This window comes from Loxodonta africana, chromosome 4, assembly GCF_030014295.1.
Source record: "Loxodonta africana isolate mLoxAfr1 chromosome 4, mLoxAfr1.hap2, whole genome shotgun sequence".
Classification (NCBI taxonomy): Eukaryota; Metazoa; Chordata; class Mammalia; order Proboscidea; family Elephantidae; genus Loxodonta; species Loxodonta africana.
In genome coordinates, this window is record NC_087345.1 from 170,008,631 (window position 1) to 170,022,079 (window position 13,449).

General features: G+C 44.1%; 1 protein-coding gene across 5 annotated transcripts in view; it reads right to left on the reverse strand.

Moving 5' to 3' along the window:
* Window positions 1-7,573, reverse strand: part of ODAD2 (outer dynein arm docking complex subunit 2) — a 266,790-nt gene extending 259,217 nt beyond the window's left edge. For 3 of the 5 annotated variants that reach the window (XR_002785889.2, XM_023548826.2, XM_003410530.4), the window contains exons 1-2: window positions 7,381-7,573; window positions 913-1,175 (exon numbers count right to left, since the gene is read on the reverse strand). Coding sequence is in view for 4 of the 5 variants with exons in the window: in XM_023548826.2 (XP_023404594.1) it covers window positions 913-1,136 (224 nt within the window). In the remaining variant the exon portion in view is untranslated. Of the gene's footprint in view, window positions 1-912; window positions 1,176-7,380 lie in introns of those variants that run through there. The other 2 variants (XM_023548824.2, XM_023548827.2) reach the window with 2 other exon arrangements.
* Between the last annotated feature and the right edge of the window lie 5,876 nt (window positions 7,574-13,449).

Genomic DNA, 13,449 nt, shown 5'->3' on the forward strand with positions numbered 1-13,449 from the left:
CCAAAAAAAAGGGAGGGGGTAATGGTTTTAAAACACATGTGGTATCAAAATGTCAAAACTTCTTGCTTAGAGGAAACGCTGTACATAAAGACGGTGTGCAGAGATACAAGAATGGAAATACAGAAAAAAGAATGTAGACAAGGACAGAGAAAGAGTAATACAGTCATACATTTCAGGAGTGTGTTACAGCTTACCTAACGAGGTGAAAGGTGTGGCCATGTCTGTATAAGTCAGAACACAAAACTAAGGCTGGTTAAAAAATTATATATATATATATTTATGAAAAAATATATATATACACATATACATCCACACACATACATCTACATATACATACACATATACATATACACATGCCAAGTTTAGAAAGGCAAAAGTTGACAGCCCACTGTTAGAGACAGACATAGATACTGGATTTTTTTTAAATCTCAGATTTGGAAAGATTTTTACAAGTTCTCATTTGGGGACAGCTCTAATTGTTAAGAATTCTCACCCTTACATCGAGCAGAACTTTCCACCCTCCCCTGATGCTCCCGGGAATGGACAGATTTAAACACCAGAGGGATTTTCTCTAAATCAAAGGGCACAAAACCAATGCCTACTGAGGTCTGTCAGGTAATAGAGATGGGTGGATAGGCCAGGTATAAAGCAACATGGAATGTTAGGAGTGTGGTGAACTGGAGAATACATCTCCTATAAAAAGCAATTCAAATTAAATGTTAAAAAATAGGTTAACATTGCATTGGCCAAACAGGTATCTCCTGATTTCACCTGAGGGCCTCCAGCTTGCAACCCCCAGTTTAAAAGATTTCTGAGTTTCAGAGCAGTTAAATGACTTGCCCCAAACATACGACTAGTCAACACAAATTGAACAATAAAACAGCAAATTCTAGAAGCAGTTACCTGGCTTACCTGACAACATACCCTGATCCAAATGCTGAGGGCTCCAAATTTGTTTTCCATCCAAGTGGCTCTACGAAAACAAATTTTGCCTCTCGGGGATACATATAGATAAAACTCTCCACAAACACAATAATTTCTTTCAGTATCGCTTCATTTAGGGGGGTAACTTCCAGAGTTGCAGTCCCATGTCCAGCAGCAGTCCACTGGGCTGACCTTGTCAGCGCTACGCCCATGGCATCCGAGAATGCTCAAATCTGAGCTCAGCATACACGCTACATCAGAGGAGAAAGTTACAAAGAGAACACAGCACACAACTTTTCATAAAAACATTCTTCATTTTTAAGATTCTAGACTAGTACTACCCAAACCCACATTCTGCTTAATTAATCGTAGAGATGCATTTTTTAGTTATCTAATAGCTCTTCAGAAGGTCCCTGGCTGGAATAAACGGTCAAGCATTCAACTGCTAACTAAAAGGTTGATGGTTCAAACCCACCTAGCAGCACCACGAAATAAAGTCCTGGCAATCAGCTTCCATAAAGATTACAGCCCAGAATACCCCGTGGAGCAGTTCTACTCTGTAATGCACGGGACTGTATGAGTCAGAATCGACTCAACCACAGACGTTCTTTTTTTGGTTTTACTTGTTCTTCAATTCGATAGAAAAGACAACTTTCCCTGACTCCTCAACTCCCCACAGAAAAACAAAAAACCAATTGCTGTGGAGTCAACACACACCTGCATCAGCCTGCATTTGGAGCTGCTCTGTTCACAGTAATTCTACCTAAGGCCTCGAGCATCTGACTGCTCCATGATATACTCCAGTGTGGTGGCACCCAACCATTTACCAACTGATATTGTCTTACAACTACTATCCTTTTAGTTTTATTTTACAGCTAGAGCACTATATCAATCTTTAAAATTATGAACACAGGTAGGATTATTAGCCATGATTTCTACTTCAGAATAGTAAAGTGGGCATTAGAAAATATTTGCTATACAACTGGGTACTGGATGCGATTGGATTGACCGCTACTCATCTAGATAAGCGCTTGTTGTTGTTGTGTGCCATCGAGTTGATTCCGACTCACAGCAGCCCTACAGGACAGACTAGAACTGCCCCATAGAGTTTCCAAGGGGCGGCTGGTAGATTTGAACTGCTGACCTTCTGGTTAGCAGCCAAGCTCCTAACCAGTTAGCCACCAGGGCTCCAGATAAGTGCTAGTAAACTAAAATATATAAAGTACATATTTGTCTCTTTTTTATATGTTGCATTTGTTTTCTTATCCCAGTGTGTTGCTTCTATGGCTAGTTGACGGAAAATGATTAAGATTCTGAACGTATAAGCATGTGCCGATGTATGTGTGTGACACTCTTCAGTTTCAGAAAGCACAAGTATAAAAAGTCTTAACTTACAGAGGATGGCTTAAGTGGACAGGTCTGTTTGCTTTTAACCTCAAGTGTAACACTTGGTGATCCTATATCACCAGTCCACAATCAACAGCCATGGAAGCAGCAGTCAAGAAATCAAAAGACACATTGCACTGGGTAAATCTGCTGCAAAGGACCTCTTCAAAGTGTTGAAGAGCAAAGATGTCACCCTGAAGACTAAGGTACGTCTGACCCAAGCCATGGTATTTTCAATCGCATCATATGCATGTAAAAGCTGGACAATGAATAAGACGCCTTTGAATTGTGGTGTTGGCAAAGAATATTGAATATACCATGGACTGCCAAAAGAAAGAACAAATCTGTCTTGGAAGAAATGTGGCCAGAATGCTCCTTAGAGGCAAGGATGGCGAGACTGCGTCTTACGTACTTTGGACATGTTGTCAGGAGGGATCAGTCCCTGGAGAAGGACATCATGCTTGGCAGAGTACAGGGTCAGCGGAAAAGAGGAAGACCCTCAACAAGGTGGATTGACACAGTGGCTGCAACAATGGGCTCAAGCATAACAACGATTGTAACGATGGCGCGGGACCTGGCAGTGTTTCGTTCTGTTGTGCATAGGGTCGCTGTGAGTCGGAATCAACTCAACGGCAGCTAACAACAACATAAAGATAAAACCAAAACCAAATCTGTTGCCATCAAGTTGATTCCAACTCATAGCCACCCCAAATCTGCCCCATAGGGTTTCTAAGGAGTGGCTGGTGGATTCGAACTGCCAACCTTTCTGTTAGCAGCTGAGTTCTTAAGCAGTGCTCCTCCTTCTTTCACCTTTTTAAAGAAAAATGTGAAATTACATAGATTACATTACATAACGCTGTGGCAGACAGCATACCATATAGTAACATCTTAAAAAAAAAATCTTAGAAGACCCTTAAAAAGGAGCTAAGAATACCATTCACAGTAGCCCCCAAGAAGATAAGATACTTAGGAATAAATCTTACCAAGGATGTAAAAGACCTATACAAAGAAAACTACAAAGCTCTACTATAAGAAATTCAAAAGGACATACTTAAGTGGAAAAACATACCTTGCTCATGGATAGGAAGACTTAACATAGTAAAAATGTCTATTCTACCAAAAGCCATCTATACATTCAACGCACTTCCGATGCAAATTCCAATGTCATATTTTAAGGGGATAGAGAAACAAATAACCAATTTCATATGGAAGGGAAAGAAGCCCCGGATAAGCAAAGCACTACTGAAAAAGAAGAAGAAAGTGGGAGGCCTCACCTTACCTGACTTCAGAACCTATTATACAGCCACAGTAGTCAAAACAGCCTGGTATTGGTACAACAACAGACACATAGACCAATGGAACAGAATTGAGAACCCAGACATAGATCCATCCACGTATGAGCAGCTGATATTTGACAAAGGACCAGTGTCAATTAACTGGGGAAAAGATAGCCTTTTTAACAAATGGTGCTGGCATAACTGGATATCCATTTGCAAAAAAATGAAATAGGACCCATACCTCACACCATGCACAAAAACTAACTCCAAGTGGATCAAAGACCTAAACATAAAGACTAAAACGATAAAGATCATGGAAGAAAAAATTGGGACAACCCTAGGAGCCCTAATACAAGGTATAAACAGAATACAAAACATTACCAAAAATGACGAAGAGAAACCAGATAACTGGGAGCTCCTAAAAATCAAACACCTATGCTCATCTAAAGACTTCACCAAAAGAGTAAAAAGACCACCTACAGACTGGGAAAGAATTTTCAGCTATGACATCTCCGACCAGCGCCTGATCTCTAAAATCTACATGATTCTGTCAAAACTCAACCACAAAAAGACAAACAACCCAATCAAGAAGTGGGCAAAGGATATGAACACACATTTCACTAAAGAAGATATTCAGGCAGCCAACAGATACATGAGAAAATGCTCTCGATCATTAGCCATTAGAGAAATGCAAATTAAAACTACGATGAGATTCCATCTCACACCAGCAAGGCTGGCATTAATCCAAAAAACACAAAATAATAAATGTTGGAGAGGCTGCGGAGAGATTGGAACTCTCATACACTGCTGGTGGGAATGTAAAATGGTACAACCACTTTGGAAATCCATCTGGCGTTATCTTAAACAGTTAGAAATAGAACTACCATACAACCCAGAAATCCCACTCCTAGGAATATACCCTAGAGATACAAGAGCCTTCATACAAACAGATATATGCACACCCATGTTTATTGCAGCTCTGTTTACAATAGCAAAAAGTTGGAAGCAACCAAGGTGTCCATCTACAGATGAATGGGTAAATAAATTGTGGTATATCCACACAATGGAATACTACGCATCGATAAAGAACAGTGACGAATCTCTGAAACATTTCATAACATGGAGGAACCTGGAAGGCATTATGCTGAGTGAAATTAGTCAGAGGCAAAAGGACAAATATTGTATAAGACCACTATTATAAGATCGTGAGAAATAGTAAACCTGAGAAGAACACATACTTTTGTGGTTACGAGGCGGGGAGGGAGGGAGGGTGGGAGAGGGTTTTTTATTGATTAATCAGTAGATAAGAACTGCTTTATGTGAAGGGAAAGACAACACTCAATACATGGAAGGTCAGCTCAGTTGGACTGGACCAAAAGCAAAGAAGTTTCCGGGATAAAATGAATGCTTCAAAGGTCAGCGGAGCAAGTGCGGGGGTCTGGGGAACATGGTTTGCGGGGACTTCTAAGTCAATTGGCAAAATAATTCTATTATGAAATCATTCTGCATCCCACTTTGAAATGTGGCGTCTGGGGTCTTAAATGCTAACAAGCGGCCATCTAAGATGCAGCAATTGGTCTCAACCCACCTGGAGCAAAGGAAAAGGAAGAACACCAAGGCCACACGACAACTAAGAGCCCAAGAGACAGAAAGGGCCACATGAACCAGAGAGCTACATCATTCTGAGACCAGAAGAACTAGTTGGTGCCCGGCCACAATCGATGACTGCCCTGACAGGGAGCACAGCAGAGGACCCCTGAGGGAGCAGGAGATCAGTGGGATACAGACCCCAAATTCTCATAAAAAGACCAAACTTAATGGTCTGACTGAGACTGGAGGAATCCCAGCGGCCATGCTCCCCAGACCTTCAGTTGACACAGGACAGGAACCATCCCCGAAGACAACTCATCAGAAATGAAAGGGACTGGTTAGTGGGTGGGAGAGAGACGCTGATGAAGAGTGAGCTAATGATATCAGGTGGACACTCGAGATTGTGTTGGCAACTCTTGTCTGCAGGGGGGATGGGAGGATAGAGGGAGAGGGAAGCCGGCAAAATTGTCAAGAAAGGAGAGACTGAAAGGGCTGACTCAAGAGGGGGAGAGCAAGTGGGAGTAGGGAGTGAGATGTATGTAAACTTATATGTGACAGACTGATTGGATTTGTAAACGTTCACTTGAAGCTTAATAAAAGAAAAAAAAAAGGAGCTAAGAAAAGCAAAACATTGTTCTTTTAGTTGTGATAAATTTTACACAACTGTAAGGATAGATTATATGTAAGGTTATTCAAATTGTTTTTCTGAGTCTTGTGAACCAGGATTTGAAGAAATGGCAGGCTTTATTCAAGAAGGATGGTTAGTAGAAGGCCTGAGAAAGCCTGAATGAGGCAAGCACAATATTAAAAAAAAAAAAACACGTGGACCAGGGTCCCAAAGTAGAAGAGCCCATGTATAAAACGGTTAAAAAAAGAAGAAGAGGAAGAGGAAGAAGGGCTTTGCAGGCCTAACCGAATGAGTTTTTAAAAAATAGGGCAACCGGGTGCACCTTAAGTAGAAATTGCTGATGGCTTCTTAATTTACCAAGAGAACCAAAGATATAGCATTTATTCCACTACTTCCATTGGTGTCTGAAAGTGATCAGTATAACTCAGGGAAAGATACAAAAACTAACACGTTTATCAAGGCTGCTGTTCTCAGTTACTACCCACTACCAACCCATCTGATCCATTCCATACTTAGAACACATGTGAAAACACAGTACGTGTCTTTGAATTAAAAGTAAGATTTCATAGAAAAAAACATTTAACTATTAAAAGAAAAAAGAAGTTCTTATGTATGTGTGGCTGTTTACATAAACTGGGAATGACTTTGCACTCATTTTTCTTTTTTTCTACCAATTAAATAGATACGGAATTTGTGTTTTGTTTGTTTTAAGGGTCATTTTCAAACTTGCAGTAACATTAATAACAAAATAAAACCCATTCGTGAATAATTTCTGTATAACACTTAAGGAGAAGCAAAACCAAGACGGTGAGGCTACAGAAATGCGTCCCCTCTGAGATATGTAAATATAGTTGGTAATATCAGTTGGAAGTCAGCTCACACACCAGAATTCTGAGAACGACGAAGCCATTCAGAAAGATCTGCAGAAAAAATTAAAATTTCGGATGGCATGAGCTTGGCCCTAAATGGAATCAAACCCAAACCCCGAGGGGAGATACTGCGAGATGGCCCAAACCAGACGCGTTTCAGGAAGAAGGCGTTTCTGAGTTGGAAGCATAGGTTTCCGGGGATTGGGAGGTAGGGGGTGCGGTGCGCGAATGGGGCTGCGAAGGCCAAACAGAAGAAGGCAAAGCTGCAAGGGCGGAGGAGAAAGGAAACGGTAGAAACAGAAGGGCTGAGAGTCAGGGAAGCGGCCGGGGAAGTGGGGCGGATATAGAAAAAGATTTGGAACCTGCAAGGTGGAAAGGCGGCGCGGAGTCGGAGGAGCAGAGGTGCAAGGCCTGGGCAGTTCTGGGTTCCCGCGGGGGCGGAAAAAAAAAGAGGGTAGGAGAAAGAGGAGGAAAAAAGGATCTCGGGCCAGAAAGGGAAGGCGGCGAGAGGAGCGCAGCGGGGCCTGAGAGCGGGCCCCCTTTCTGGAACAACTCCTACGGCTGCGAAGACTCCAGCGCGCGGCTGGCGCAGGCAGGTCCCGCGGGAGGCAGCTTGTCGCGCGCTCGCAGCCGGGTCGCCGGGACCCTGGCAGTAGCGAGACCCTCCCCCGCCTCCCGCCGCCTTGCGCCCGCGGGCTCCGCTCACCTGCCGGCGCCTCGGCTCCGCGCCCGACGGTGCCCTACGCCGCGGCCGCTCCGCGCCCGGGCTGTTGCTAGGATGCGCGGTAAACACTCGGCTGAGGAAACCCGAGCTCCGCGCGCCCCCTCGGCGGCGGCCGCGGCCAGCGGAATTGCCTTTGCCTTTAATGTTGCCCTAACGCGGACCCGGCACCGGCCCAGGCGCCCCCAGGCTCACGCCGTCTGCACCTCCGCAGCGCGCCGCTTGCCCGCTCCTCCCCGCAGGTGCCGCGCCCCGCCGGGCTGGCCGGGCCTGGCACAGGCAACCGCTGCTCTCCGTCATCCCCTGCCTGGAGACCTCCAACCTCACTCCACGAGCTGGTGAAATGTTTACGTTAATGTGCAGCTAGAGGGTTCAGCGGCAACTCCAAAAACTAACATTTCCTGGACAGGAAAACTGGACGAGTGGACACGGAGAACCCCGGGGGTGGAAAGAGGGAGATTGCTGTCACATTGCCGGGATCGCAACCCATGTCACAGAACAATTTGTGTATAAGTTTTTGAATGAAAAACTAACTTGCTCTGTAAACCTTCACCTAAAGCACAATAAAATTATACGCGTGTGTGGGTTACATATGTGTATCAGAAAACAAATATACAATATTCGTTAGGAGCATCGTTTTGTATTTCTCCACATGCTTCCAAACAAGCATGCAGGCAACCTAAAATCTTCAGTGAGTTCTCAGAAATAGCATAGGGCCTCTCCTAGGATATTTGAGGGCTAATGGTAACATTGTACTCACTGGGAAAGTAGAGACTGTATTTCAATAGTCTAGTTCAGAGAATGGAAATGAAACAGACACTTGCCCATCTTTTTAAATGCTTTTTACCTTTGACCCTTTGGATGGTCTTCACCCGTAGACACTCACCAGCAAGAGTTCCAACTCTGAAAAAAACAGTGGAGGTTGAAGAAGTCAATAAAAGGATATTTGGGGAAAAAAAGAATGGGCAATACACCATCTCGGAGTGGGTAGAGTGATTGAGGATCAAAAGCAAACGAACGTTTTGCGTTGCAGGGGACGTGACAATCCCATGCTTTATGGAGTAGAACTGCTGCACAAGCTTTACAACTGCTTTACAGAAGCAGATTGCCAGGTCTTTCTTCTGCAGTGCCACAGGTGGGTTCAAGCCATCGTCAAGCGCAAATCGTTTGCTCCAGCCAGGGACCGACTGGGGACCACAGCTGTATAATTTAGGGTGGTAAAGTGTGACGCCAATGGTTAACATGCTTGGTGCTGACCAAAATGTTGGAGGTTCAGATACACCCAGATTGGCCTCTAAAGAAAAGCTTGGTGATCTACTTCCCAAAAGAGCCGCCATTGGGAACCCTACGGAGCACAGTCCTACTCTGACACACGTGGGACCCTAGAGTCAGAGTCAACACCGCAGCGACTAGTAGGGGGTTTAGGAACTAGAACTGGATCTCTTCCAACTTTGAGATAACAAAGATTCCTCCTTCCTAGAACTGATATGCACTCCAAATGTGGGTCTGCCTTCCCTGTCACAGTGCCTCTGCCAGCAACACTACCACAATGCCTGACTCACCAACATGGCATCTCACACAGCATTGTGTGTGGCCAAGAGAAAAAGATGCAACCATAGGCCCATGATTGTGAGAGTCGCTGCTCTTACCACAACCACATCACTCAGAAGCAGCCTGCCTGATAGAATACTGGAATGACCTATTGAAGGCTCAGCTAAGGTGCCAGTATGGAGAAACACTTTGCAGGGTTGGGTCTCCATCCTCCAAGATGTGGCATATCACTGAATTAAAGCTGACAGGTACTGCTGTTTTCCCCAAGACCTAGAACACATGAGTGTGTAAACCAATATGTGACCCTTCTCACTATAACTCCCAGTGGCCCACGTGTGGAATTTGGGCTTCCCATTCCCACAACCTTGGGCTCTGCTTCCCATGTGGAGACTGCTCCCATCAGGGAATACAGAAAGGGTTCCATTGAACTTGAAGTTGTGACTACTACTTAGCCATTTTGGGCTCCTCATGCCAGTGGACCAGCAGATATGTGTGTGTCTGTGTATATGTGTGTATGTGTGTGTATATGTGTACACACACACATATATAATTTTTTTAATGGAGTTACTATGCTGGTCATGTAACTGATTGACCATGATTACTATGAGAGCAAGGATGCTATCATCACGAAGGAGAATGTTTAGAACCCAAAGCATTCAGTTGGGCATCTCTTAGTACTCCATGCCTTCCCATAACTGTGAATAGGAAATGACAGCAACCATGGGCTGACCAGGTCAAGGCAACTAAGGGCTCAGGCCCAGGGGTGGATTTACCAGTTAGCAAGGTATGCACAGTAAACCAGGTGTGCACGGGCTTAATTGTGTTTGCTTAATAATCGGTAGTGAGCAATTTCACATGGGTTTCACAGGTGACATTGTCTACCAGAGATTAGTAAGTAAGCGCAAGTAAGTCCATGGGTACCTTGCTTATTGGGTGATCCGTCCCTGCTCAGACTCCTTGGAAATAGAGTTCTGGGTTGTCCCACCAGGCAAGCATCCCAGACTAGCCAAAGTGCCGGCCAAGGTCAAGGGAAATTTAGAATCGGTGGTCAGCTCTTCTTTCTAGCTTGTCTTCACTATTTCCTACCTGCAGTTTCACTACAATCCTTCAGGATAAGAAAGGAAGGGAAGGGAGAAAAAGGAAAAAGGACCAGGAAACTTCTTAACTGCCTGGTTCTGTCATTAGCTAGCTTTGGAGTCTCTGGGTGAAGCTGAAGGTGGATCTTTCACTGGTGGGTGTTTTTCTTGGCTCTTAGAAAACTTGCATTATTGGTGCCCTTTTACCTGTGTTTTGCTCCATCCCAGAACGGCTACTAACTGGAAGCTTGGAGGTTTGAGTCCGCTCCGAGGTACCTCAGAAGAAAGACCTGGCAATCAACTTATGAAAAATCAGCCATTGAAAACCCTATGGAGCACAGTTCTACTCTGACATACGTGGCATGGCCATGAGTCGAAGTCGACTGGATGACAACTGGTTTGTGCTGTCTGCTGAGCTCCTATAGCCGTTGTCCCCCTCTCCTTCCTCTCATAAGTGCATAGGATTTTTCCCCCATAGCCCACATCTGGTCCACGGGAAGCACTTGTTGTTTGCCCAGCAAACTCTGGAAGTGCAGGTCAATTGCAGCACAGTAGATGTTCTCCTCCACTTTGCTGCCAAAGCAGCTACTACCCAGCCTGTCTCCCGTCACCCAGATTCCTCAGGTGGAGTCAGGCACCAGTCCGCTGTGTCCTTCCCTGCCGCCAACTGCAAAGGGCAAAGAACACATATGAAGCCCTCTAAGTGGTCTCCTTGAAGCCCTTCTCCCCCTCCTTCTCTGACATAAGGTCGGGGTGGAGGGGAGCAGCAAGTAGAAAGGAGATGGATAGTACAGGTCTCTCCAAAGTGCTCCTCCCTGGAAATCCACTCACTTTCCTCCCATAACTTCAAAGTGGGTGAGTCAGGTAATTGACTTTCCAGTTATATCCTGTAAAATTTTACATCTCAGCCTAGTACCTCACTCTGGGATCAATTATCTATTGTATCTCGAATCCAATATTGCAAATTAGTGAACAATTTTAACCTACTAGTTCTATTGTATATGTACAAATTGTGGATAATTTCACACAAAACCAGTAATCTAGGTTGCATTAGAGAGTTAATGGGGGGAGGGAAACTATTAATTATTTTTTGATTTGTTACAATAAGCCTGTGTTCATGTAGTAAAAAAAATGAGGACAGTATAGAAAAAAAAAGACAGGACATATGAGTAAATTTAAATGGTATACATTAAAAATTAGACCTTTTTATTAGATAACAAAACAGATCATTTCATGGGTACAAACAGAATGATTTTGATTCTACACTACAGTTGTAGGATTAGCTTACATGTTTTGTCTTGAAGCAACTTCATGGAGAAAGATTAATTATAAGTGTTTTCTCTGGTCCTTATCTGGCATTAAGGAGCGCTTGTGGCAAAATGGTAAAGCACTTGGCGGCTAACCAAAAGGTGGGCAGTTCAAACCCACCAGCTGCTCCACTGAAGAAAGATGTGGCAGCCTGCTTCGGTAAAGATTACAGCCTTAGAAACCCTATGGGGCAGTTCTACTCTGTTCATAGGGTCACTGTGAGTCAGAATCCACTTGACGGCAACGGGTTTTGATTTATCTGGCATTTACACATAATGCAATTGGTTGGCCTTTTAACTGGAAAATAATAAAAATGATTGGAATCTCAGATTGCTATTTGGGGGACAATGAAAACATGTCACGAACCTCAGTATTATTTAGAAGAAAAGCTTGAAAGAAGATTTTGGAAGAAAACCTATGGTAATGATAAAAATAGGTTTAATGGTGTTTTAAACCTATAAGCTACATCACCAAACTTCCAGTTAAATATGGGAATTGCACACATCCTAAAAAATACTCACTAAAATTACAGCGGGAAAAGAGCATGGAAGGGAAGACGAAATAGATGAAACAGGTCAATAAATTGTGGATAAGAAAGCAGATAACCTGTTGCCATCAAATCGATTCCAACTCATAGCGACCCTGTAGGACAGAGTAGAACTGCCCCACAGGGTTTCCAAGGAGTGGCTGGTGGATTACAACTGCTGGCCTTTTTGTTAGCAGCCAAGCTCTTAACCACTGTGCCACCAGGGCTCCAGAAAACAGAAGAGTTGAAATAGCTTAGCAGAGAGGAGAAAGCTAAAACCTAGTAGGTTGGGACGGAGGTGGAGGGGATGTCAAAGCCAACAAGAATAAAATATTTGCTAATCACAGACCCTGGAGAGACTCAGAATTTGTAGGTATCCCTAAAGGCCATGGTGCGCGTGGTCTAAAACGAAAATTCTTGAAGACCTTGTTCAAAGGTTGGCTGGACCCCCACATCCTCTTCTCAACAGCAGGGCACCAGGCACAGTGAGAGCATTGTACTGAAATCATGGGGAGGAAGCAAAAACGCACACACTGAGTCTTGAGGAGCCTGGGGTCCCTTCTCCTAGCTGCCTTCCTCACACTGGCAACTTGGCTTCTGTCTTTAGTTAGATCTGAGACTGCGCAGCCTAAAAGAAAACATCTACAGGCACTGACATGGAATAGTCCTTGCAACAGTATATCCAGGTATAGGGACAGGGGACATGGTGGCATTGGTATAGGGCAAGAATGGTGATAATGTAATGGTAAGAAGTCAATAATAATCTCTTAAAATGAAAAATCAAAGAAATAATAGTTTAAGCATGCTGTTTAGAAATATGGAAATGTCTGGACAACAGTAAAAACAGTTGTTGCCCATCATTGTGTTTTTTAAGAAAAAAAGAACCAACCAGTTGCTGCACAGCCAGCTTCGACTCATAGTGACTTCATATGTGTCAGCATAGAACTGCCATTCGTAAGGTTTTCAGTGACTGACTAGGTGCCTCTGGGTGGACTTAAACTTCCAGCCTTTCAGCTGGCAGCCAAGTGCCTTAACTGTTTATACCACCTAGGAACTCCAAGAAAAAAATAGCCAGAGGTAAATCAACTTCTCAAGATGAACCAGAGCCAACCACATAGCAGGCTTGTTCCCCATGACCCAGGTTGGATTAATTGTCACACAGGCCTAAATAGATCCAGTCCTGATCAACACAGACCATCAGGGTAGGTAAGGTTTCCGTGACAATCAACTGTTGCTGCAATAATGCTACATAACAAATCACCCCCAAACCTCATGGGTTTATGCTCACACTCATGGATCTGGCAGGTCAGTTGCAGCTTGGCTGATTCAGACTGGCCTCTGCTTTAGGCTGTGTGTCTGCTGGGCTTGGCTCCAGGCTGTGAATCTGCTCCACGGGTCTCATTCTGGGACCCAAGCTAAGGGGTGATGGCTACCTGTGCCAAGGTGAATTATTTCCATGGACATTCCAAGCCTCTGGTGGCATGATGGCCACTGACATTCCATTGGCCAAAGAAAGTCACATAATCAAGGCCAAAGTCAAAAAGTGAAGAAGTGCTATTTGCCCACCATGAAACCACAGAAAGGGTGTGAATG